The 27,958-nt window shown below is 38.3% G+C and overlaps 1 protein-coding gene across 1 annotated transcript in view; it reads left to right on the top strand.

Annotated features, from left to right (window-relative positions):
* The window catches only part of WDR44 (WD repeat domain 44), an 84,205-nt gene that overhangs the window by 42,440 nt on the left and 13,807 nt on the right, over positions 1-27,958 (top strand). Inside the window, exons 9-13 of the mRNA XM_060087361.1 lie at positions 3,080-3,186; positions 3,943-4,094; positions 7,136-7,274; positions 8,546-8,610; positions 19,790-19,903. Of these exons, the coding sequence (XP_059943344.1) occupies positions 3,080-3,186; positions 3,943-4,094; positions 7,136-7,274; positions 8,546-8,610; positions 19,790-19,903 (577 nt within the window). The remainder of the gene's footprint in view (positions 1-3,079; positions 3,187-3,942; positions 4,095-7,135; positions 7,275-8,545; positions 8,611-19,789; positions 19,904-27,958) is intronic.

Here is a 27,958-nt window from a genome sequence, read left to right as displayed (position 1 = left end):
AATAATTAGTGATGTTGAGCATCTTTTCGAGTGCTTTTTGGCCATCTATATGTCTTCTTTGGAGAAATGTCTATTTAGATCTTCTGCCCATTTTTTGATTGGGTTGTTTGGTTTTTTTGATATTGAGCTGCATGAGCTGTTTTGTATATTCTGGAAATGAATCCCTTGTCGGTCACTTTGTTTGCAAATATTTTCTCCCATTCTGTGGGCTTTCTTTGTTTATGGTTTCCTTTGCTGTGCAAAAGCTTTTAAGTTTAATTGGGTCCCATTTGTTTATTTTTGTTTTTATTTTCATTACTGCAGGAGGTGGATCCAAAAAGATCTTGCTGCGATTTATGTCAGAGTGTTCTGCCTATGTTTTCCTCTAAGAGTTTTGTAGTATCTGGTCTTACATTGAGGTCTTTAATCCATTCTGAGTTTATTTTTGTGTATGGTGTTAGAAAATGTTCTAATTTCATTCTTTTACATGTAGCTGTCCAGTTTTCCCAGCACCACTTATTGAAGAGACTGTCGTTTCTCCAGTGTATATTCTTGCCTCCTTTGTCATAGATTAATTGACCGTAGGTGGAGTATAATCTATAAAAAGTTTGAATCACTACATTATACACCTGAAACTAATATAATATTATAAATCAACTATACCTCAAAAAAAAGGTTTACCTGGGAATTCCCTGGCGGTCCAGTGGTTAGCACTCCACACTTTCACTGCCGAGGGCCCAGGTTCGATCCCTGGTTAGGGAACTAAGATCCCACAAGCTGCGTGGTGTGGCCAAAAGAAAAAGGTTTATCATCTGTGTTTTATGATTATCAAAAGTAATACAGAAATGGGTAAAAAAGAAAATGAAAGTCTCTCATACTCTCACCCCCAGAAATAATCTTTAGGTATGTTCACCATAGATTTTTTTTTAACTTACTTATTTTGGGCTGCATTGGGTCTTCATTGCTGTGCGCAGGCTTTCTCTAGTTGCGGCGAGCGGGGGCTACTCTTCTTTGCCGTGCATGGGCTTCTCATTGCGGTGGCTTCTCTTGTTGCGGAGCACAGGCTCTAGGCGCGTGGACTTTACTAGTTGTGGCACGCGGGCTCAGTAGTTGTGGCTCGTGGGCTCTAGAGTGCAGGCTCAGTCGTTGTGGCGCATGGGCTTAGTTGCTCCATGGCATGTGGGATCTTCGCGGACCAGGGATCAAACCCGTGTCCCCTGCATTGGCACGTGGATTCTTAACCACTGTGCCACCAGGGAAGTCCCCACCATAGAATTTTTTTCTCACAAAAGTGAAGTTATACTGTGTCTATAGTTTATTGACTTTTTTAAAAAAATACCTATTATGTAATGGACATTTCTTCATATCAGTACCAGTTGTAACATATTGTATAGTCTTTCAGTTAGACATGGGAGTTTGGTGCTGCAGATAAAATAGTTAGGAAGACAATTGTAGCCTCTGCCCTCACAGAGCTTCCAGTTAAATAAGAGAAACAGACACTAAACATGTAATTACACAGGTAAATCTAACTATGTTTGTAGTAATTACTATAAAAGAATATATGGGGTGCTATGGGAGTGTATAACAGGAAAATGTGTTCTAAAGAGTCAAGGAGGGCTTTTTTAAAAGAGAGCTATTTGTTCTGAGACCTAAAAGGTGAGTAGAAATTAGCCAAGGCAGAAGTGTTCCAGACAGAAATAACCACCCATTCAAAGGCCTTGAGGTGACTAAAACCTTGGTACATTTCAAGAACTGAGGTTAGGGCTTCCCTGGTGGCACAGTGGTTAAGAATCCGCCTGCCAATGCAGGGGACATGGGTTCGAGCCCTGGTCTGGGAAGATCCCACATGCCGCGGAGCAACTAAGCCCGTGCGCCACAACGACTGAGCCTGCACTCTAGAGCCCGCGAGCCACAACTACTGAGCCCACGTGTCACAACTACTGAAACCCGCACGCCTAGAACCCGTGCTCCACAACAAGATAAACCACCACAATGAGAAGCCTGTGCACCGCAACAAAGAGGAGACCCCGCTCGCCGCAACTAGAGAAAGCCGCGCCCAGCAACGAAGAACCAAAACAGCCAAAAATAAATAAATAAATAAATAAATAATTTTTTAAAAAAAGAACTGAGGTTAGTCTCATTTATTTTACTGCGTTCCATTGTAAGGATATACCATAACTTATTTATCCATTCCTCTGTTAATGACAATTCAGTTTATCTCTACTTTTTATCTATTCTAAACAATATTGCAGTGAACATCTTTGTATATATGCTTGGCAACTTTTTCTAATACTATCCTAAATTTCATGAGCTCCCGTGAATTGGTAAAAAATTTACCCCTGGTTTGTAAATTTTGTTCGGTTTTAAATATCATGTGTGGTGCTTTGTTTTTTATAATTTTAATATATGAAATTTGAGACTTAGATAATTGAAAAAGCAATAAATAAGTCCTATTTATGGAAGCCTGAGATGCATACTTGCATTACATTGTGTTTGGGAATACCTACTGGAAAACTCAGCCTAACTATATTGCATGCTAATACCCAAATGGAAAGGGAAGGGACAAGGGGCATCTTAGGCTACCAAAGCATTTTATTTTATAAGTAAATACCTCTTTACAGTTTCTTTGTATTGGTAAAATATGTTCTTAAGCATGACTCCCTAGAGCAGTCTTCTCAAAGCAATTCTCTTGCAGATTCATGGCCTCACCCCCAGACCCTCTAAATCACATGGTCTGGGGATGGGGCCCAGGTATCTGCACTTTAAAACACTCCCCTCCCACTCCATTCCCACCAAGTGATTATTATCCACCACTGAAAACTAGTGCTCTAGAGGATATGATACTGTACATTGGGGGGAACTGCCTATATTTCCTTTGTAGCCATATTGATTTGAGTATATTGATTCCATAGAACAAGGGATTTGGGAACTCAAAGACCTACTATGTATATAAAAAAGGAGTTATTTCAAAATGATACACTTTACCAGTCACAGCTCATGAGATTATCTGTGAATTGTTGAACTTTTACAATTAGTTGAGTTAATAAGAAGTAATTTGGGTTGGGTTTTTTGGGTTTTTTTTTTTGGTATTTTTGTTAAGGACTCAACTAAAGAAGTTCCTAGGAAAATCAGTAAAGAGAGCAAAGCACCTTGCTGAGGAATACGGCGAACGTGCTGTAAATAAAGTTAAAAGTGTTAGAGACGAAGGTAAGTGAAATAGAACATTTCAACTGAATACTTAATTGATTTGTAATCATTTAAATTTAGCCTGTAGTTTGTAAGAAGCATTCTATTTTATTGAAAGTAATAAACCTTAATAGCTAATATCTTAGCATTTCAATAAATCATGTTACTCTCACTATCAATTTTATGAGTGGGAAGAAAAATGAATTTATGCATCTTAAACATGAATTTGTACATACTTTGTGACTAGGAACCTGGAAGAGTTGAGTGTTCAGTAATCAGTTGTAAATTCGTTTTGTAAGGCTATTTAGTGTTTATAAATATTCTCAAAATTAGGTAAATTTTCAGAATTTCCACCCCTTAACTTCCTATGCCTTTGTTATAATTGTGCTCATTTGTTTTATTTAATAAACACTTATATAGTATTTATTCTGTGCCAGACACTGTTCCAAGCACTTTCACCTGTGTTAACTCATTTAATCCTCTTAAAAACTCTATGAGGTAAGTACCATTATTATCCCCATTTTATAGGTGAGAAAACTGAGGCACAGAAAGGTCAAATACCTTGCCCATAGTCACACAGATAATAAATGGCAGAGCTGGATTTGGACCCAGGCAATCTGGTACCAGACTCCATGCTGCTAACCAACATGCTATTTAGTAATAGACAGATTTTGCTTTTCCAATTAATGAATTTTCTTGGTAAGCAGTAGATATGAAAATATGACAGTAGCAATATCTATATTAGCTAGTGATGATTTCTATTGCTTTTCTATTCAGTGTTTCATACTGATCAAGATGATCCTTCATCAAGTGATGATGAAGGAATGCCATACACAAGACCAGTTAAATTCAAAGCAGCACATGGCTTCAAAGGACCTTATGATTTTGATCAGATCAAAGTGGTACAAGATCTTAGTGGTGAACATATGGTAAGCAACCTTTTTTATTTTTCAGGATTGATTCTGTTTTCATTGAGAGAAATACTTTGGTTTCTATAAAGCTGATGTCTTATGTATATAATTTCACTAGCCTGAGCCATGAAAAGTGAATTGATAATAATATGATTTAATGAATAGGCAATGAAAAGTGTCTCGAATCATTGTTCAAGAAGTGACTTATTGAATAAGTAAACTCTAGGCCTGTATTATTAAGAAAGCTATGCAAACTTTCTTTTACCAGAGAAAGGTACCAAACTTTAAAGCAGTTAATGGTGATCTGTCACTTTGAACAATGTTTAAAATGCTCCCTAGTATATTTTAAATAATTTATACAAATATTTCAGAAGCTCAATATATTTTGTAAAGTGACAGTTAGAACAAGGAGAGAGGTAGAGGTACAAGTTGTCTATCAGAGTTAAAATGTACCAAAGTAGATATAAATTTCACAAATACATTACAGTTACCCTCTGAAAATGCTAGGAACGCAGGGAAGGCAGTAATAAACTCAGAACTGGGTAAGTGATACTGTTGGTCTTTGATCAGGGAATCTACTTATCTATTTAGATTTTAAATCTAAAAGTTGGCTTACACATATCAGTTGGCAGCCAGATTTGAATTTACTTTGGTGCTTATAATCTACACATAAAACGTTTGAGTTGTATAGCACAGGGAACTATATTCAATATCCTGTGATAAACTATAATGGGAAAGAATATGAAAAAGAATGTATATGTATAACTGAATCACTGTGCTGTACAGCAGAAATTAACACAACATTGTAAATCAACTATACTTCAATAAAATAAATTTTTTAAAAAGTTTCAATTGAGGGCTTCCCTGGTGGCACAGTGGTTGAGAGTCCGCCTGCCGATGCAGGGGACGCGGGTTTGTGCCCCAGTCTAGGAAGATCCTACATGCCGCAGAGCGGCTGGGCCCGTGAGCCATGGCCGCTGAGCCTGCGTGTCCAGAGCCTGTGCTCCGCAATGGGAGAAGGCACAACAGTGAGAGTCCCGCGTACTGCAAAAAAAAAAAAAAAAAAGTTTCAATTGATTATAGTAACTTCCTTAAGGAATCTGATGAATTTCCTTGTACTGTATTGATTCTTTTTCATTATTTCCAGTTTTTTTGTTTTTTTTTTTTTTTTTTTTTGTGGTACGCGGGCCTCTCACTGTTGTGGCCTCTCCCGTTGCGGAGCACAGGCTCCGGACGCGCAGGCTCAGCGGCCATGGCTCACGGGCCCAGCCGCTCCACAGCATGTGGGATCTTCCCGGACTGGGGCACGAACCCGCGTCCCCTGCATCGGCAGGTGGACTCTCAACCACTGCGCCACCAGGGAAGCCCTATTATTTCCAGTTTTAAGTAAATCTCATTGCAGTAGGCTCCAAATGACAAGTTTCTTAACATACTTGAATTTTGTAGAAATGAATGCTATTCCAGTAAATAAACTGTTACCTCTAACTTGGATGATCTTTTTGACCTGCATAGATGTGTGTTATAATAGTGGTTATAACAATATTTATTGTAATAGGATTTGGCCTTTCCAATTTAAGCGTTCACATTCTTTACCATGCCTGCCGACCCCCCTCCACCCACACACACACACACACACACACACACACACACCCACCCCCACACACACACACACACACACACACACTGTTTTTAGCACTGTCTATCTGGGAATTTTAGCCATATGCTGCAAAACCTTTTTTCTGGGGAGGAAAATAGAATGAGACCACACCATCCCAACACTTCTAAATGACCAGTGCTGTGAGGGTCACTGCTAAGCTGGGCCTTATTCTTCCCTCAGCCCTGGTCAGGAGTTGTTATTGCTATTCTGAGGTCTGTGCCCCCTCCTATCCCACTCGCCCTCATGTTCAGCTAGGAGACTGAGACCCCAGACTAGGATTTGTTCTTTTGCAATGAACGTTTCTGGCCACCTTAGATCTCCCATTTCCATTAATATGTGGACAAGGTTTTGGGTCTTGAAGTAGTTAATTTTTATTTTTTTATAAATTTATTTATTTTTTTGTTTTATTTTTGGCTGCATTCGGCCTTCGCTGCTGCGCATGTGCCCTCTCCAGTTGCAGCAAGCGGGGACTACTCTTCGTTGAGTGCACGGGCTTCTCATTGCAGTGGCTTCTCCTGTTGCGGTGCCCAGGCTCTAGGCACACAGGCTTCAGTAGTTGTGGCTCACCGGCTCTAGAGTGCAGGCTCAGTAGTTGTGGTGCACGGGCTTAGCTGCTCCGTGGCATGCGGGGTCCTCCTGGACCAGGGCTCGAACCCATGTCCCTTGCATTGGCAGGTGGATTCCTAACCACTGTGCCACCAGGGAAGCCTGAAGTTGTTAGTTTAGATTATGCAAACTGCAACTGTCTTCCCTCTCTTCTAAAAGTCCCTTTTTGTGGTATTATAGCATCATTGGACTATTGGCCTTAAGTGGTGTTAGTTATGTGAGCATTATCTTAGTGTATAGTAAGTCCCCTACATACAACCCTTGAAGTTGCGAACTTTCAAAGATGCAAACGTGCGTTCACATGTCTAGTCACATAAGTTAGTTCACCTGTCTGGCGTACATTGTCACGTGTGTGCATCCTCTACAAGTGGTTGTGTTTTTGTGTACTTTACTGTACAGTACTGTATAGAGTACAGTAGTACAGTATCTTTATTTCAAGCCCATGATGTCCGGAAACAGGCGTAAAAGTAGCTGTGATGTAGCTGGTACTGTACTATGCTTTTCAAGGTGTACTGTACTGTAAGATTTTAAGTGTTTTCTTTATTTTTTGTGTTTATTGTTTTTGTATTATTTGTGTGAAAAGTATTATAAACCTATTACAGTACAGTACTGTATGGTTGATTGTGTTAGTTGGGTACCTAGGCTGACATTTTACAAACGCACTCTCGGAATGGAACTTGTTCATATATGTAGGGGATTTACTGTATGTGTAATTTGGCATAATTTTTTTCTTTGGCTTAAAAACAGTGTCTCAACTTTTAAAGTAATAACTTTGAACCTTCCTTTGTTTTCACAGGGAGCTGTTTGGACCATGAAATTTTCTCACTGTGGCAGATTACTTGCCTCAGCTGGACAAGACAATGTAGTAAGAATATGGGCTTTAAAAAATGCTTTCGACTATTTCAACAATATGCGGATGAAATACAATACTGAAGGTACTTTTCATTTATTGGTGGGTTTTAAAAAATCTGGAGACATCTGGCATTTTTACATTTTAGGTATAATTATACCCTCTTATCTGGCAATCATTTGCAGCAAGCACTACTTTCCATAAAAGCCGCAAACTTAAAACAGAAGTCAACAGCAAAAAGCATCTAAACCCAGTAAAAAAAGCTACCACAAAGTTTTTGACTTTATCTCTTTTTAGGTGTACTTCAGAGTTAAATTCATCAGCTACTGAGAACAAAGTTATTTGGTTTCCCCTGGTAACTTTCAGTTCTATCTTAGGTTAAAATGAAATATCTGATTAATCTAGAAAAAGAATGAGAATAATGTTTACATCCAGTAAGTAAAGAATGATTAAGGAAACATAGCCATGGAAAGTAAATGTGACTTGTCAGTACATCAAAGGGTATATGAAACTAGGTTAAATGGAAAAGAGAAACCCCAGAACATGATGTGTATACGCAACGATTACAACTATGTAAGATATTTCTGTATCCTATTATCAGCAAAGTGTGTAAAATTGATGTAAATAGGAGCTTTAAGTTTATGGGATTCTTTTCTTGTAATTATTGTCATTATTTAACTGCAGTACATTTTCTCCACAAACCCCTCACCACCCAGTCATCCAAGGCTGAACACAAGAAGTTAAGGGATGGGAGAAAGGAGAATAGAGGTAGTATGGGCAGGAGTATAGAGTGTAGTTGAAGCAGCAGTTTGAGGAACATAGAAATCTAGGGAGAGCCACTAAACTGGCCAGCGAGGCCCATACACTCTAGTAGCCCCTTGGGGTTGTTTGCAGTATGTTATAATACATAATTCAAGATGATGATGAGTTGACAAAAAGTAAAACTATGTTTATTATACATTTATTGCCCTGCCTGGAGCAGAAAGACTATTTTCAGTGGCCATTGAGACTTACCCCAGCCCAGACCCTTCCTGTCCCTGTATTCATCTTCCTAACTGTTACGATTGGCAAGAATGTCTTCACGATGAATGATGAGGACTTGACAGTATTTTTTTAATTGGGGAAATGGTTAAGCCATTTTATAAATATTTTATATAAAAATGATAAAAATAAATATTTTGGTACCTAAGAGTTAACACTTCGCTTGTTTAGAAAAATGTATTTTTCCAGAATGATGTATTCTATGACTTTTAATTAGGTGTTACTGTATTATTATTTCTGATTGATGTGTGTGTGTGTGTGTGTGTGTACACTTGTATATATACGTGCCTTTTTACAATTATTATGTTGTTTTAGGACGTGTGTCCCCATCACCTTCTCAGGAAAGTCTAAATTCATCAAAATCTGATACAGATACAGGGGTATGTTTATTATTTTATGGTTACTATTGTTACATACTATGATTTTTTACCATAAAGTACCTTATTGTTTATCAGATATTACAGGTACATGAAAACATTTAAAATTGAGATGCATTAGAAATGAGAGTTTTTTTCTATTAGAATTGGTAAGTGAAAAATTGTGATGTTTAAAGAGTGTCAGACAGTAACTAATGTTACTCAAGGTACTATACTAATGTAAACTTAAATTAAAAAATTCCCTCCCCTCAAATCCATGTTAGATATTTAAAAAATAATAATAGTAACGGACACCTGAATTAAAGATAATTAAGGAAAGAAAAAAGATATTGAAATATTTTCATTTTTTCATCTTCTTGGTTTAATAAATGTTTTATCCCAGTGTCAGGTAGTTTAAAATATCTTAATGATTTTCATTTGGTTTCAGAGCTGGAAGGTTAAATATAACTAGTTTTAAACCTAAAAAGTGGAATGCAAAATATTATTGTAAGCTGTCCCTGTGCTTCTTGTATATTTAGCAAGGCAAGGGTGATGTAAACAAAGAGAACCTAAAATGTCCACCTGCTCAACAGTATTTTCCTGGGATTTCATTGGCTCTATAGTATTTGACACTAATTTTTCCCTACTCTAAACATACTCCTCTCAGCTTTCCATGGTTCTGTTTTTCCTTGTTTTCTTCCTATATCCCTGCTGTCTCTTCCTCTTCCACCCCCTAAAATGTTGCTGTTTCTCTGGGTTTTGTCCTTTGGCTATTCTCAGTTGACATATTCACTCGCTACCTCCAATCCTGAACTGGCTTTAGCTCCATAATTCTTGTTTCCTTTCAATAGCTTTATGTTTTTTAAACAACAATGAAATCTTATTGTGCATGCTGCCCTTTTCACATAATAATATATATAGGCTCTCTCCACCTACACGTTCTTTAAGCACATCAATTAATAGGTCTGAAACTAAACTCCCTCAACAAATGTTTTCTGAGTGCCTGTTACATGTGCCAGACACTGCTAGATTCTGCAGAATCAAATGAGACTTATTTTCTGGCCTCAGGGACCTTGCTAACTAGTGAAATAGATATATCTGCAATTATAGTAGTATAGTATAGTATAGTATAGTAATACTCTATAGAAGATACTACACAAGTATACAAGTTAGCTTTATGAATCAGGGTGTCAGGAAAAGCTCCCTGGAGGCTTTGAACGAGGAATCAACTATGTGAGGGACGGAAGGGGCGTATCAGAGCAAATAGTAAGTGCAAAGGCATGGAGGCTGAAACGACATGGCATGTTAAAGGTACTGCCTGGCTGGAGCAAAGGGTGCGTGTGTGAGAGTTGTAGGAAAGGTAGGCAGGATTGGTATTTTCAGTGGCTTTTTGTGTTAAACCAAAACATATGAACTTTATCCTCAAGGTACTAGGGGAAGATGGGCTTTGAGGGGTTTGGGTCAGAAGCTGAATTAAAATGTTCAGATTTTTGTTTTGGAATGAGCATTCTCATAGCAGTGTAAAAGATAGATTGGATGGGGGCTCCTGGCTAGAGACAGGGAAACCACTTAAGAGGCTCTCAACCCCAGAGAGAAATGGGTACTTCAATTATGGTAGATTATGATAGCAGTGAGTCTAGAAACCATAAAGAGGAGCTGAATTTGAGAAATATAAAAGAAGGACTTGATGACTGGACTACCTGGGGTAGTAAGTGAGTAGCCTAGGATGATTCCCAGGTGTCCAGCTTGAGCAACTGGCTAGAAATTAATGGTCATTCACGGAAATAGTTTTATTATTATCTACCCACAGCCCTGCTTCTCCTGTTTTGAGCCTTCTTTAATGGCATCAACATCCATAAGTTACCTTTTTAACTCAGAAACACTCTATTACTTTTTCTTCCTTACCCACATACCAAATTAGTTAAAAATTCTATCCACTCTACCTCCTCCTACAAATGCCCATGGAATCTGACCCCTCATTACTCACCTCGTCTAGGTCTTTGACACTCATTTAAATGCTTGCTGTAGCCTCCTAGTTGGTTTTTCTGTCGCTGGTCTCTACTGCCACCAGCTTTTTTTTTTTTTTTTTGGCTACACCACATGGCTTGCGGGATCAAACCTGTGCCCCCTGCAGTGAAAGCATGGAGTCCTAACCACTGGACCTCCAGGGGATTCCCCCTTTTTTTTGTCAAAATACAGATCTGGGGGCTTCCCTGGTGGCGCAGTGGTTGAGAGTCCACCTGCCGATGCAGGGGACACGGGTTCGTGCCCCAGTCCGGGAGGATCCCGCATGCCGCGGAGCGGCTGGGCCCGTGAGCCATGGCCGCTGAGCCTGCGCGTCCGGAGCCTGTGCTCCACAACGGGAGAGGCCACAACAGTGAGAGGCCCACGTACAGCAAAAAATAAAAATAAAAAAATACAAATCTGTGTCATTTTGTGATTTAAAGTCTTATGGTGGCTCCTTGTCACCATTCTTCCTGATATTACGTCATCTTACCTTTTTAACTCAGTTCTAATTCCCTAGTACCTGTGCATCCTAACTTGCCATGCCAGATATAGGTCTGTATCCTAAACACTCTTTCACTTTCATGTCTTTGTTCATGTTGTTTGCTTTGTCAGGAATTCCCTCCTTGTCCCCTTTTCTTCCAGGGCAAAGCCCTACTCATCCTTCAAGATTCAGCTCAAATATCTTATCTTCTCTTATTATTTTCCCTGAATCAAGCAGACAGAGTTGTTCCTCACTTGTGTTCTGACAGTACATCATATGTACTTTGACATTGATATTATTTACCATGCCTTCCTTGGCAGTTTGTCCCTCTGGCTAGGCTCAGGGCTGATTTAAGGCAAAGAACTGTACTTCACAGATCTTAATATCCTTGGAACCTAACCCCATGCCTGACTGTGGTAGACCTAAATCAGTGTTGAATTCCTGCTTCTGTGCCTTTCATTCATTCCTATTCCCCTTATCTGGATGCCTGCGGTCTCCCTTTTTTTCTACTTAAAACTTGCCCATTCTCGAAGGCCCACTTCCTCCATAAAGCCTTCACTGACTAATGTAGCAGTGAAAATTTTAACCACTTTGCTTTAGGGGAAAAGGATTTGCTTTTATTAGTTTAATTTACCATAAAGTTTCCAGGCCTTGATTACTATTAGAAACAGAGACTATTTGTACTATCTTATATTATGCTTATTTTAACAATCCTACTTACAGATTCTTAACTACTTCCATCCTCGCCCCCCCCCCAAAACCCTAAGTAACTCCCAATCTTGTTTGAATAGAAGACCTTTATTTTTTTTATTAGTTTCTGCTTTATAACAAAGTGAATCAGTCATACATATACATCTGTTCCCACATCCCTTCCCTCATGCATCTCCCTCCCTCCCACCCTCCCCATCCCACCCCTCCAGGCGGTCACAAAGCACCGAGCTGATCTCCCTGTGCTCTGCAGCTGCTTCCCACTATCTATCTCCCTTACGTTTGGTAGTGTATATATGTCCATTAGAAGACCTTTAAATTAGGAGCATAGGGACTTCCCTGGAGGTCCAGTGGGTTAAGACTCCGTGCTTCCAACGCAGAGGGCATGGCTTCTATCCCTGGTCGGGCAACTGAGATCCCCCATGCCCCGTGGTGCGGCCACAAAAAAAAAAAAATGTGTGTAGTAGTTCTTTGACCCAAAAAGTACTGAGCCCCTGGAGTACTGAGGCTTTTTTCTGGAGTAGTTGAGTATCATTTATATCTATTGTTTTCAGGAAAAGATACTTTGGGGTTCCTTTCACTTCTGTCATTCTATATGGGGACAGTTAAAAGAAGCCTCTGTTTCATATGCCTTTGTCTTTAACCTAGTACTCGCTGCAGTGAGGCACAGTAAGCACAGTGGAGTTTATTTCCCTGATATGTGTGTTCTTTTTTCCTTTTTTCTCATGATAGTGATATCTTATATATATATATATATATATATATATATATATATATATATATATCTTTTGATATGTTTTTACTCTTGCCTTCTTAGCATCCATGAAAAATAGAATACATAAAAGTACCTATTGTACAGTTGGGCATACAAAGTGACACACCCAAGACCACTCACCTACTCGTTGGTCAGGCCAAGCCTAGAATTCTGGCTCTTATGCCCTCTGTTTCTATTGATTTCCAAAAGTAGCTCAGTAAATGTAAGGAAGAGCAGCGTATTTAGTTTGCTCCATTATGCTACAGACTTGTAACATTTCTTCTTGACACTAGAAGTCGTAAATATGCTATCTACCTAAAACTTAATGTTTTCCTTGGATAAATCTGTTTGGTACACCTGATTAGTGGAATATCAATATGGGTGTTACAGCATTTAACTTCTGCTTAGAATTTTTGAGAGTAGATTGTAGGGGAGGAAAAAAATTTCCTCTACCCTCTTAGGTTCTGTGGCTGGGAACTACGAAATAACCTAACAAAAGACAGATTAAGAGGAGAAACGGTTTATTACGTATGCATATGGAGCCCTTCCTAGAGGAATAGTGAAGACCCAAAGAAGCTGTTAGACTTAGGCGCTTATATATCATTTTAACAAAGAGCAAGAAATTTGTGGAAAAGTGACAAGATAAAGAAAAAGAAGTTTAGGCTTTTAGGGGTGGTAAATTGTGGGAAGGTAAATCTACTGGGGGAAACTAATGGAAGATAAGGGTAATTTAGTAAGGTTCTGTTTAGGCAGTTAAGATTGATTCTCTCCTTCCTGGTAAGGGAGAGGTGAGGGGGAGACACCTTTACAAAGGGCATTTTATGCTCTGCTTTCAGGTAGAAAGGGGGAGGGCAGAGACTTTTTCTTGTGTCTGTTTCCTCTTAGTTGCATTCAGCTCAAAATAATCCTTAGGCAAAGGGGCATATTTGGGGGTGACATATTCTGATCCCCTTCAAAATCATTAGAGTCTAAAATGGATGAAAGGCCTTAACTGTAAGGGAATGAGAGGGAATTTTTATGAAATTGTACATATACGGTATTTATTAAAAATATGCACTGATTTAGATTTGGTTCAATCAACAAGCAATTTTTAAACATCTACAGTGTGTTAGGCACTGAAAATATAAAGATGCAGTGGATAATTCATACCAATGAGCAATGCATGGGAGAAGACAGACATCAACAATGATATTGCACTGGCCAAAAAGTGCCTTCAGTTTTTAAGTAAAAATAAAAGACACTTTTCATTTTTACCAAGGACTTTATTGAACAACGTATTCACCCTTTTGTTCCACTACCTTCTGCCATTTTTCAGGCAACTTCATAATTCTGTCTTCCCAAAACTTTTTATCTTTTTGAGCAAAGAACTGTTCCAGGTGCCTTTTACAGTCTTCCAGGAAATTGAAATTTTTTAATTTAACAGAATTTTGTAAAGACCTAAATAAAAGGAAATCCAAAGGCACAATGTCTGGTGAATATGGTGGATGAATCAGAACTTCCCAGCCAAGCCGTAACAGTTTTTGCTTGGTCATCAAAGAAACATACAGTCTTGCGTTATCCTGATGGAAGATTATGTGTTTTCTGTTGACTAATTCTGGACGCTTTTCGTCGAGTGCTGCTTTCAGTTGGTCTAATTGGGAGCAGTACTTGTTGGAATTAATCGTTTGGTTTTCCAGAAGGAGCTCATAATAGAGGACTCCCTTCCAATCCCACCATATACACAATATCACCTTGTTTGGATGAAGACTGGCCTTTAGTGTGGTTGGTGGTGGTTCATTTCACTTGCCCCACCATCTCTTCCATTCCACATTATTGTACAGTATCCACTTTTCATCGCCTGTCACAACTTGTTTTAAAAACAAAACGTTTTCATTACGTTTAACTAGAGAATTGCATGCAGAAATACTGTCAAGAGGTTTTTTTTCTGCTTAACTTACGTGGAACCCAAACGTCAAAGCGATGAACATAATCAAACTGGTGCAAATGATTTTCAACGCTTGATTTGGATATTTTGAGTATGTCAGCTATCTCCCGCGTGGTATAACGTTGAGTGTTCTCAATAAATGTCTTGATTTGATCGCTATCAACTTCAACTGGTCTAGCCAACCTTGGAGCATCGACCAGCGAGAAATCTCTAGCACAAAACTTTGCAAACCACTCTTGACACATTCGATCAGTCACAGCACCTTCTCCATACACTGCACAAATCCTTTTTGGCGTTTCAGTTGTGTTTTTACCTTTCTTGAAATAATAAAACATAATATGCCAAAAATGTTACTTTTTTCTTCCACCTTCAATATTAAAATGGCTACACAAAAATTCACCAATTTTGATAAGTCTTTTTTTAAATGCACGCTGATATGACAGCTGTCACATACAATCTAATAAAATTGTTTCAAATGAAGTTAAAGACAATTAAGTGCTACTAGAGCCATCTTATGGAAAAAAGCAAATGAACCTTCTGGCCAACCTGATAATATATGCCCAAAACAGAATTAAGTATCATTTTCCTGAGAAAACCACTCTTTTGATGGTATGCATACTTGATATCAGTTCATTATTTAGCACCCATACCATCTCCTGAGTTAGAAACTGTGATCACTTTTCACTCTCTCCTCTCCCTTCAGTGTCTGTTCATTTACCAGATCCTGCCCGCTTGATCTCAGAAATGTCTTTGGAATCTGGCCATTTCTTTCATTTCCACTATTACAATCCAGGCCTTTATCTCCTACCTGGACCACTATAGCTGTTCTCTCAGATTCCAGTCTTTTATCCACAGAATTATGGATAAAATTATGCCAGCAGAATTACTTTTCTGTAAAACAAATCTCATCATGTTACTCTCCTGTTTTAAGCACTCCTTTTGGCTCTCTTTTTTCCTATAGAATTAAGTCTAAATTCCTTAGATGACTCAGTCTTTCAGAGATCAGCCTGACCTCAGCTCTCATTGTTATTTCCCACCCTTCCCTCTCTCAGACCTTATGTTCTGAGCCACTTGGTTGTTCATGCCCCAACAAAAATGTCAGACCCTTTGTTGATGCCTGTACTTAACAATACATGTGCAGTTCCCCTTTGCCTGGCAAATTCATTTAAGACTCGTCCCCTCACTGAAGCATTCCTTGCTTCACCTAGTAATTTACTCATGTGCTCCCTCACTGTTCCCATGGTACTTTGCCCATAGTTCTGTTAAAAGCACTTACTGTATACTATATCAATTTATGTAACAACAGCTAACATTTTATGAGCCCTTACGATGTGCCATGTACTTTGCTAAGTACATTTTATGTCTTCACCTCACAACAGCCCTGGTAGTGTTGTGAAGTACTATTAAGAAACCCTATTTTACAGATGAAGAAAATGCTTAGAGATACTGAGTAACACACCAGTTTCACACAGTTGGTAGATACAGCAAGAGAATTAGAACCCAGCTCTGATCTGTCTTTAGAGCTTATGCTCTTAACTATTATGCTCCGCTAGTTGGCATCTGAAGGTCTGGCACTATGTCTTCATTTAGTCCACAAATATTTATTGAGTGTCTACTGTGTACTTATCATTGTTCTAAGAGTTGGGGATATAGTAGTGAACAGAAGAAACAAAAATATATTGTTATGAAGCTTATTCTAGTGGTGGGAGACAGAGAAACAAAACAAGTAAATTTTGTAATATATTAGAAGGTGATAAATTTCGTGGAGAAAAAGCAGATAAAGCGGGGTGACAGGAGCTAAATATGGTGGACAAGCAAAGCTTCACTGAGAAGTCATTTGAGGAGAATCTGAAGGAGGTGAGAGAGGGATCATCTGGCTATCTGGAGGAGAATAACATTCCAGGTGGAGGCAGGTGAAACTGATAAGGCAGGAGTCCTGGTATGTTCAGGAAATAGCACTGAGGCCTGGGTAGCTGGAGCCAGTGAGCAAGGAGATGAGTAGTAGAAAATGAAGTCACGGAGGTGTAGATGGGCCAGTCATAAGATGTAGGACACTGCAAGGACTTTGGCTTTTGCTCTGAGAAAGAAGCCAATGGAGGGTTTTTGAACAGAGGATGACAATCTGACATATTTTATTCTGGCTTTTAAATACTGAGAATAGATTATAAACAGATAAGAAATATTTATTTCGGTATTTCAAGTAGCGTACCATATCTGGTATATAGTAAGTGTTAATAAATATCAAAAGGCTTACAAGTTTTCAAAGCAATCCAACTTTAAATGACATTTTTAGATAATCTGGATATTTGGATATGGATTTGATATTTGATGATACAGATGGTATTTTTTTAGGTATGGTAATGTAATGGTAGTTAAATTTAAAAGATTACTAGTTAGAGATACATATAGAATATTTACTGATAAAATGAATGATGTTTAGATTTTGCTTTAACTGCTCCAGCAAAAATAAGCAAATACATAAAAGTGGGAGGATTGAAAAAACAAGGTGAATAAAATGTTGATAATCATTAAAACAGGTGATGGATGCATGGGTTTCATTATACTGTCTACTTCTGTGTATATTTGAAATGTTCATAATAAAGTTTTATATATACATTATATTTACATAGAGATATAAATATCTCTCTACATATAGATATCCAGAGAGATATAGATAAAATATATAACATTTCACTTGGTAATTCTACCTTTAAAAATCTATCATAAAGAAATGATCATGTATGCCCGAAGATGTTAAGAGGATTTTCATATTAATATTCTCACAGTAGCTAAAATTTAAACAAACTAAATTTTTAATAGTTGGAAAATAAAAACTATGGTATAATCCATACAGTATAATACTATGCAGTCCTTAAATTCTTTTCAAAGGCTACTTGATGACATTTAAAATATTCTAAATAAATTGTAAAGTGAAAATAGCAGAATGAAAAAGTAGATATAATATTATCCTAATCTTGACTAAAAATATCTATAAATATAGATTTTAAAATTTTAAAGAAATACACTAAATTATAGCTAGTAGTTGTCACTAGCTGGTAGGGTTTTAGCTCATTTTTTTATTTGACTCTTTATACTTCTCTGTATTTCTAAAATTTTCTTTAATAAATTTACCTGATTTTATTAAGACAAACAACAGAAGATACTATAAAAGTCTATGGTTTAAGCCTTTGACCCTTCTATTAGGATAAACAAATAATAAAATAGGGATAAAAGTTCATGCTCCAGGATGTTTGTTGAATTGCTATTTAGCAAAAAATTGGAAATGTCTAAATTACCAACAAATTGGAAATGATTAAATTATGGTGCATCCATATGCAGCTAGTAAATGTTTCCAAAGAGTGAAATACAGAAAGTGCTCATGTAAAATAAAAAGGAAGATACTGAATCATGTGTACAATGTGATTTCAATTATGTTTTTAAAAAATGAAAGATTGAAGATGGCCAAAATTTTAGCAGATTATAGGTGGTTTTAATTTTAGTTTTTCTACTTTCTATGTTTTCTGAATTGTCTATACTGAGCATGTATATTACTTTATAATCAAAAATACATTATTTAAGTATTTTGAAAATATGTAGAGTACAATGAAAAGAAAATGGATGATTAAGGAGGAAAAAAAAAGATCTGGGATCACAGATAGGGGAAATATGCTGAGTAGTTAATAAAATGAAAATGATTATTAAACAAAAAGTTGAATTTTATGTAACAGGGAAAGAAGCCTGTTTAGTTTTGTCTTCCAGCAGTACTCACTAATCTAGCAGTAAAATTAGGGGAAGTAGCTGTAATCATTTTAGGATTAGGAGTGTTTGGCAAAGGGTCAGGGCATCTGTGTTGCTGGTCTACCTCCACAGTGAATGTGAAGATGTTTTTATAAACTGTAAAGTTGTTAACAGATAGCAGTGGTAGTTTTTATCTATCCCCATGGCCACTGTCCTATTTAAGCCCTCGTTATTCTTACTTAAACTTACTGACTGCTTTTCCTGCCCCGACTCTCTTTCCAAACCATCTTTTACATTATTGCCCAGCATTCTCTTTCTAAAGCCCCAGTCAGATTGTGTTATTTTTGCTTTTCAGAAACCTGTGTTGGCTCTCCATCACCTTAGAATGTCTGAATTTTTAAGCCACAAATCCAAGGCTCTTTATGATCTGGTCTCAAAGTACCTTTCTACCCTAATCCCCTGCTTTATCTCCATATACGTTTTTCTCCATCCTCATCATCTTACCTACCCTTCCCTAAATATGCAAGGCTTAGCTAACATTCCATATTTCTGCTCAAGTGACATCCCTTAAAACATTTGAGGAACAACCTCTGGACTTACAGTTAGATGACTTGTACCTTTGCTTTGGTTCTGCTGTTTACAGGTGGCTGCTTGACTTTTAATATGTTATTTTGACCTCTTTGATTCTCAGGTTTTTTGCTTAATTTCTTCATCCTCATAATGGTAATACCTACCTCACAGGGTTGTTAGGATTCATTCAGATAATGAGTACAAAAGCATGTTGTAAACTAAATGCACGGCACACGTGTATGGCATTATTTTCTACCTACCTCTACCTGTCAGGATGCTTTTGACTTCAAATAATAGAAATCCAACTGAAAATGGCTTAACAATGAGGAAGCCAGTCTGGAGGTAAGGCGGCTCTAGGGTTGGTTAATTCAGCAGCTCAGTAGTGTCATCAGGAACACAAGGTCCTTCCATCCTCTTGCTTTGCTGTTCTTCCTCTGTTGTTCTCCTGGGCTTGGTCCCCTCATGGTAGTAAGATGACTACTGCTGTCTTAGGTGTCACATGCAGACAACAATGTTCAGAAGCAGGAAAGAGGAAGGTCCCTTTAGTATACCCCTTTTTAAGAGTGAGGAAATCTTTCTAGAAGCCTCCCCTATCACCTCATCCCCCAGATGTACTTGCCCTCATGTCGCTTGATGAAAATTATAACATATGCCCATGCCTAAACCAGTCATCACTGGAAAGCGGAGTGAGCTCATCTTAATTAGCTTAGACCAATCATGATCACCCCCTGGTGCTGGCTCCCACCTCTCCTAAAGGAAGAGATGCTCAAAAAAGGACAAAGTAGGGGCTCTGTTAGGGAGGGAAAGATTGTGATAGCATGATGTCTTCAGGGATGATCCTGGTTTATTAAGACAAGGAGGTGAGGAAGTAATAAGTAGTAGATTCAGCATAAAGGGGAGTCAGCTTTTAGTGGATCACGATTTCAATCAGGCATCATATAAAATAAGAGAACAAATGGGGTGGGAAGAGTATGAAGCTTTTGTTTTTCTAGTTTTAACATTTGTTTTCATGTCTAAATAGGTATGCAGTGGAGCTGATGAAGACCCAGATGATAAAAATGCACCATTTCGACAACGGCCATTTTGCAAATATAAAGGACATACTGCTGATCTCCTTGATCTTTCATGGTCTAAAGTAAGAAATTCTTTTTTTTTTTTTTTTTGGCTGCGTTGGGTCTTCGTTTCTGTGCACGGGCTTTCTCTAGTTGCGGCGAGCAGGGGCTACTCTTTGTTGCGGTGCATGGGCCTCTCTTGTTGCAGAGCACAGGCTCTAGGTGCACAGGCTTCAGTAGTTGCAGCATGTGGGCTTAGTAGTTGTGGCACACAGGCTTAGTTGCTCGACGGCATGTGGGATCTTCCCGGACCAGGGATCGAACACATGTCCCCTGCATTGGCAGGTGGATTCTTAACCACTGCGCCATCATAGAAGTCCTAAAGTAGGAAATTCTTATTTGAATTTTGTATTCTATGTAACTATTTTAGGATAAAAGCAAATGTTTTATTTGTATGATTGTCACAGTCAGGTGTTTGAATGTTTGTATATACTTTGTGGTAGTTACAAATTAATCAAAGTTAAAAAAGAGAAATGTCAGATTAGGCTACTAAGAAAATGTTTATATTACTTAACAGCTTCTATCTGGATCTGTCTATACACTTGTATTTGCTTCTTTTATAAAATAGTTTTGCAAAGTAACTATCCTCAGCAAAATGGATATGACTTCAGCTACAAAGGTGAAGTCTGACCTATCTAATCAAGACTGTTTTGGGGATAATCTGCTACATTCATGAAATTATTAATTTAGGTTTAATAATTATATTCTGCAGATCAATGGTAAGTCTTCATTTTGTAATTTTTTTTCCTTAGAGCAAAATTTTAGAAGTAGAGGGGCTATTTTGCCACCGATCAAATATCTTAGCAGTTTGCAAAATTTTTAAGAGATATTTTAAATTTTATTTAAGGTGTTTGAAGCATAAAGTAGTTTTTAGAATTTTTGCATGATTCCTTACACTTTCTTTGTATTAAAATTTGTCAGTAATCAAAATCTAAAATATATTAAGAATTTGTGGGGGAAAGTAATATTTAAAAGCTTTAAATTGAGAAAAGTCATCTGAGTTAACAAAATACTAGCAAGGATACTGGTGATGCCCATATATTTTAACTATATCACAAAGATATCACTGGTATATATTGGCAAGTCAGCCTTTCCCTGAGCTCCAGCTTTGAATCACTCCATTTATGAATTATGCTCCTATCATATTTGTTTAGATGTGTTATGGATGCATTTCATAACATTTTTCTCTAACCTCCTGGAACAAGCTTGGGCCTCACCTGGTAGTCTGGTTTTAAATTGAGCCCCAGTTGTATCTTTGTACTCTCTCCCCACCCTGTGTGAAATCTGAGTTGTCGGAAGATGGAAATTTAAAGTGTCCTTAATCTGATAATCGTATTCATCTCAAATAAAAAGTACAAAGCACGTTATTGGGAACCCTGCACTCATTTTACTTTCTTAAAGCAAACCAATCTTTTTTGTGAAATGTAACACCAACTGAAGATATTAATTCTCCATTGATGACTGTATCGGTCAGTGTTCTCCAGAGTAACAGAACCAAGAGGAAATACATACATAGGAGGTTTATTTTAAGGAATTGGCTCACACAGTTGTGGGGGCAGGCAAATTTGAAATTTGTAGGGCAGGCATTGAAAACTCAGCCGGAGTCATGCTGAAGGTTTTTTTTGTTTTTTTTTCCCAGCTTTATCGAGATGTAATTAAAACATTGTATAAGTTTAAGGTGTACACAGTGATGATTTGATATACTTACATATTGGGAAATGATTACTACAATAAGGGTAATTAACACATTCATCACCAAAAATAGTTACCTTTTTTTTTGTGGTGAGAACATTTGAGATCTACTCTCTTAGCAACTTGCAAGTATATAATACAGCATTGTTAACTCTAGTCACCTTGTTGTACATTCATGCTGGACTCTTAAGGCAGAATTTCTTCTCCAGGAAACCTCAGTTTTTGTTCTTAACGCCTTCATCTGTCTGTGTACTCTTTTCTTAAACTTTCTTTTTTACATAACTGTTTATCTATGTACATTTCTACGTCTTATTGGCAACAAGATTCTAAGCCCCTCAAGAGTAGGGATCAGCTCTTACTTCACTGTTGTTTCTCTTGAGTATCTAGCACAGTTGATGTTTATAGTGGGTTTTCTGTTTGTTGAAGACTTGTTTTGTGCCACGTAATAAGAATTACCTTGTTAATACTGAAAATAACAATGCTGTGAGGTAGTTGATATTCCATACTGTGGATTAGAAGACTGGGCCTCTGACCCATCCAAGATCAAAAAACTAGTTATGGGTAGAACTTAGATCTGAATCTAATTTTTTTGACTTGTAAGATCATGCTTGGTTCAAAAAAGCTATTTAATTTCAATTATTTAATAAATATTTATTTTTGGATTGGGTTGTTTGTTTTTTTAATATTGAGCTGCATGAGCTGTTTATATATTTTGGAGATTAATCCTTCATCTGTTGATTCATTTGCAAATATTTCCTCCGATTCTGAGGGTCGTCTTTTCATCTTGCTTGTACTTGCCTTTGCTGTGCAAAATCTTTTAAGTTTCATTAGGTCCCATTTGTTTAGTTTAGTTTTTATTTTCATTTCTCTAGGAGGTAGATCAAAAAAGATCTTGCTGTGATTTATGTCAAAGAGTGTTCTTCCTATGTTTTCCTCTAAGAGTTTTATAGTGTCTGGCCTTACATTTAGGTCTTTAATCCATTTTGAGTTTATTCTTGTGTATGGTGTTAGGGAGTGTTCTAATTTCATTCTTTTACATGTAGATGTCCAGTTTTCCCAGCACCACTTATTGAAGAGGCTGTCTTTTCTCCACTGTGTATTCTTGCATCCTTTATCCAAGATAAGGTGACCATATGTGTGTGGGTTTCTCTCTGGGCTTTCTATCCTGTTGCATTGATCTATGTTTCTTTTTTTTGTGCCAGTACCATACTGTCTTGATGACTGTAGCTTTGTAGTATAGTCTGAAGTCTGGGAGCCTGATTCATCCAGCTCCGTTTTCTTTCTCAAGATTGCTTTGGCTATTTGGGGTCTTTTGTGTTTCCACACAAATGGTGAAATTTTTTTTTTTTTTAGTTCTGTGAAAAATGCCATTGGTAATTTGATAGGGATTGCACTGAATCTGTAGATTGCTTTGGGTAGTATAGTCATTTTCACAATATTGATTCTTCCAATCCAAGAACATGGAATATCTCTCCATCTGTTGTTAACATCTTTAATTTCTTTCATCAGTGTCTTATACTTTTCTGCATATAGGTCTTTTGTCTCCCTAGGTAGGTTTATTCCTAGGTATTTTATTCTTTTTGTTGCAATGGTAAATGGGAGTATTGCCTTAATTTCTCTTTTAGATTTTTCATCATTAGTGTATAGGAATGCCAGAGATTTCTGTGCATTAATTTTGTATCCTGCTACTTTACCAAATTCATTGATTAGCTCTAGTAGTTTTCTGGTGGCATCTTTAGGATTCTCTATGTATAGTATCATGTCATCTGTAGACAGTGACAGTTTTACTTCTTCTTTTCCAATTTGTATTCCTTTTGTTTCTTTTTCTTCTCTGATTGCCATGGCTAGGACTTCCAAAACTATGTTCAATAATAGTGGGGAGAGTGGATATCCTTGTCTTGTTCCCGATCATAGAGGAAATGGTTTCAGTTTTTCACCATTGAGAATGATGTTTGCTGTGGGTTTATCGTATATGGCCTTTATTATGTTGAGGTAGGTTCCCTCTATGCCCACTTTCTGGAGTTTTTATCATAAATGGGTGTTGAATTTTGTCAAAAGCTTTTTCTGCATCTATTGAAATGATCGTATGGTTTTTATTCTTCAATTTGTTAATATGGTGTATCACATTGATTGCTTTGCATATATTGAAGAATCCTTGCATCCCTGGGATAAATCGCACTTGGTCATGGTATATGATCCTTTTAATGTGTTGTTGGATTCTGTTTGCTAGTATTTTGTTGAGGATTTTTGCATCTATATTCATCAGTGATATTGGTCTGTCATTTTCTTTTTTTGTAGTATCTTTGCCTGGTTTTGTTATCAGGGTGATGATGGCCTCATAGAATGAGTTTGGGAGTGTTCCTTCCTCTGCAACTTTTTGGAAGAGTTTGAGAAGGATGGCTGTTAGCTCTTCTCTAAATGTTTGATAGAATTCACCTGTGAAGCCATCTGGTCCTGGACTTTTGTTTGTTGGAAGATTTTTTTATCACAGTTTCAATTTCATTACTTGTGATTGGTCTGTTCATATTTTCTATTTCTTCCTGGTTCAATCTTGGAAGGTTATACCTTTCTAAGAATTTGTCCATTTCTTCCAGGTTGTCCATTTTATTGGCATAGAGTTGCTTGTAGTAGTCTCTTAGGATGCTTTGTATTTATGCAGTGTCTGTTGTAACTTCTCCTTTTTCATTTCTAATTTTAATGATTTGAGTCCTCTCTCTCTTTTTCTTGATGAGTCTGGCTAATGGTTTATCAATTTTGTTTATCTTCTCAAAGAACCAGCTTTTCATTTTATTGATCTTTCCTATTGTTTTCTTCGTTTCTATTTCATCTATTTCTGCTATGATCTTTATGATTTCTTTCCTTCTACTAACTTTGGGTTTTGTTTGTTCTTCTTTCTCTAGTTTGTTTAGGGTAAGGTTAGATTGTTCATTTGAGATGTTTGTTGTTTCTTTAGGTAGGATTGTATTGCTATAAATTCCCTCTTAGAACTGCTTTTGCTGCATGCCATAGGTATTGGATAGTCGTGTTTTCACTGTCATTTGTCTCTAGGTATTTTTTTATATCCTCTTTGATTTCTTCAGTGATCTCTTGGTTATTTAGTAACGTGTTGTTTAGCCTCCATGTGTTTGTCTTTTTTACGCTTTTTTCCCTGTAATTGATTTCTAGTCTCATATCGTGGTGGCGAGAGAAGATGCTTGATATGATTTCAGTTTTCTTAAATTTAGTGAGGCTTGATTTGTGACCCACGATGTGATCAATCCTGGAGAATGTTCCATGCACACTTGAGAAGAAAGTGTAATCTGCTGTTTTTGGATGGAATGTTTGGATGATCTGTCGATTGGTGTAAGTGTGGTGTTACAGTCCCCCACTATTACTGTGTTACTGTCGATTTCTTCTTTTATAGCTGTTAGCGGTTGCTTTATGTATTGAGGTGCTCCTATGTTGGGTGCATGTATTTTTTTGTGTGTGTGGCACGCAGGCCTCTCACTGTTGTGGCCTCTCCCGTTGCAGAACACAGGCTCCGGACGCGCAGGCTCAGCAGCCACGGCTCACGGGCCTAGCCGCTCCGCGGCGTGTGGGATCTTCCTGGACCGGTGCACGAATCCGTGTCCCCTGCATCAGCAGGCAGACTCTCAACCACTGCGCCACCAGGGAAGCCCCATGTATATTTATAATTGTTATATCTTCTTCTTGGATTGATCCCTTGATCATTATGTAGTGTCCTCCCCTGTCTTTTGTAACGTTCTTTATTTTAAAGTCTATTTTATCTGATATGAGGATAGCTACTCCAGCTTTCTTTTGATTTCCATTTGCATGGAATATCTTTTTCCATCCCCTGACTTTCAGTCTGTATGTGTCCCTAGGTCTGAAGTGGGTCTCTTGTAGACAGCATATATATGGGTCTTGTTTTTGTATCCATTCAGTGAGCCTGTGTCTTTTGGTTGGAGCATTTAATCCATTCACGTTTAAGGTGATTATCGATATGTATGTTTCTATTACCATTTTCTTAATTGTTTTGGGTTTGTTTTTGTAGGTCCTTTTCTTCTCTTGTGTTTCCCACTTAGAGAAGTTCCTTTAGCATTTGTTGTAGGGCTGATTTGGTGGTGCTGAATTCTCTTAGCTTTTGCTTATCTGTAAAGCTTTTGATTTCTCCATCGAGTCTGAATGAGATCCTTGCTGGTTAGAGTAATCTTGGCTGTAGTTTCTTCCCTTTCATCACTTTAAATATGTCATGCCACCCCCTTCTGGCTTGTAGAGTTTCTGCTGAAAAATCAGCTGTTTACCTTATGGGACTTCCCTTGTATGTTATTTGTCATTTTTCCCTTGCTGCTTTCAATAATTTTTCTTTGTCTTTAATTTTTGCCTATTTGATTACTATGTGTCTTGGCGTGTTTCTCCTTGGGTTTATCCTATATGGGACTCTCTGCACTTCCTGGACTTGGGTGGCTATTTCCTTTGCCTGTTAGAGAAGTTTTCGACTATAATCTCTTCAAATATTATCTCTGGTCCTTTCTCTCTCTCTTCTCCTTCTGGGACCCGTATAATACAAATGTTGTTGCATTTAATGTTGTCCCAGATGTCTCTTAGGCTGTTTCCATTTCTTTTCATTCTTTTTTCTTTATTCTGTTCCGCAGCAGTGAATTCCACCATTCTGTCTTCCAGGTCACTTACCCGTTCTTCTGCCTCAGTTATTCTGCTATTGATTCCTTCTAGTGTACTTTTCATTTCAGTTATTGTATTGTTCCTCTCTGTTTGTTTGTTCTTTAATTTTTCTAGGTCTTTCTTAAACATTTCTTGCATCTTCTCAATCTTTGCCTCCATTCTTTTTCTGAGGTCCTGGATCATCTTCACTATCATTATTCTGAATTCTTTTTCTGGAAGATTGCCTATCTCCACTTCATTTAGTTGTTTTTCTGGGGTTTTATCTTGTTCCTTCATCTGGTACATAGCCCTCTGCCTTTTCATCTTGTCTAACTTTCTATGAATGTGGTTTTTGTTCCACAGGCTGCACGATTGTAGTTCTTGCTTCTGCTGTCTGCCCTCTGGTGGATTAGGTTATCTGAGAGGCTTGTGTAAGTTTCCTGATGGGAGGGACTGGTGGTGGGTAGAGCTGGCTGTTTCTCTGGTGGGCAGAGCTCAGTAAAACTTTAATCGGCTTGTCTGCTGATGGGTGGGGCTGGGTTCCCTCCCTGTTGGTTGTTTGGCCTGAGGCCACCCAACACTGGGGTCTTTGGTGGGGCTAATGGCAGACTCTGGGAGGGCTCACGCCAAGGAGGTCTCCCCAGAACTTCTGCTGCCAGTGTCATTGTCCTCACGGTGAGACACAGCCACCCCCTGCCTTTGCAGGTGACCCTCCAACACTAGCAGGTAGGTCTGGTTTAGTCTGCTATGGGATCACTGCTCCTTCCCCTTGGTCCTGATGTGCACAGTATTTTGTGGGGGCCCTCCAAGAGTGGAGTCTCTGTTTGTCCCAGTCCTGTCAAAGTCCTGCAATCAAATCCCGCTAGCTTTCAAAGTCTGATTCTCTAGGAAATCCACCTCCCGTTGCTGGACCCCCAGCTTCAGAAGCCTGACATGGGGCTCAGAGCCTTCACTCCAGTGGGTGGACTTCTGTGGTATAAGATTTCTCCAGTTTGTGAGTCACCCACCCAGTAGTTATGGGATTTGATTTTATTGGTTTTTTTTTTTTTTTTTTTGCGGTACATGGGCCTCTCACTGCTGCGGCCCACCCCGCTGCGGAGCACAGGCTCCGGACGCACAGGCTCAGCGGCCATGGCTCACAGGCCCAGCCGCTCCGCGGCATGTGGGATCCTCCTGGACCGGGGCACAAACCCGCGTCCCCCGCATCAGCAGGCAGACTACCAACCACTGCGCCACCAGGGAAGCCCCTGATTTTATTGTGATTGCACCCCTCCTACTGTCTCATTGTGACTTCTCCTTTGTCTTTGGATGTGGGATATCTTTTTTGGTGAGTTCCAGCGTCTTCCTTTCGATGATTGTTCAGCAGTTAGTTGTGATTCCGGTGTTCTCGCAAGAGGGAGTGACCTACAAAATCTGGTCTCGCACCCCTGCGCAATGGCACGTTTGGTACCCGGCAGGGCCGAGCGCCTGGTCATCCTATCCCCTTATGTATCAATCTGGAAGCTTTTGACAGATAGATGTTTGGTTTATGGGTGATGGGCCATCATAATGCCTAAATCAGTTACACTACCCTCTTCTAGCTTTGAAAATTCTATGATCTATTCTGAGACATTTGACAATTTCTATTCTCTAATTTTCTTGCCTAAGGTGTGACAGGTGCACAATAGCTTTTCATTTCCATGCTGCATTATAGCATAATCTTTTTGAAGGCATTTTAAATGACAGTTAGGGAATTCATGTGAGTT

The sequence above is a fragment of the Mesoplodon densirostris genome, chromosome X (assembly GCF_025265405.1).
Source record: "Mesoplodon densirostris isolate mMesDen1 chromosome X, mMesDen1 primary haplotype, whole genome shotgun sequence".
Taxonomy (NCBI): Eukaryota; Metazoa; Chordata; class Mammalia; order Artiodactyla; family Ziphiidae; genus Mesoplodon; species Mesoplodon densirostris.
The sequence above is the reverse complement of the archived record's forward strand: the minus strand, read 5'-3'. Positions and strand labels throughout refer to the sequence as shown.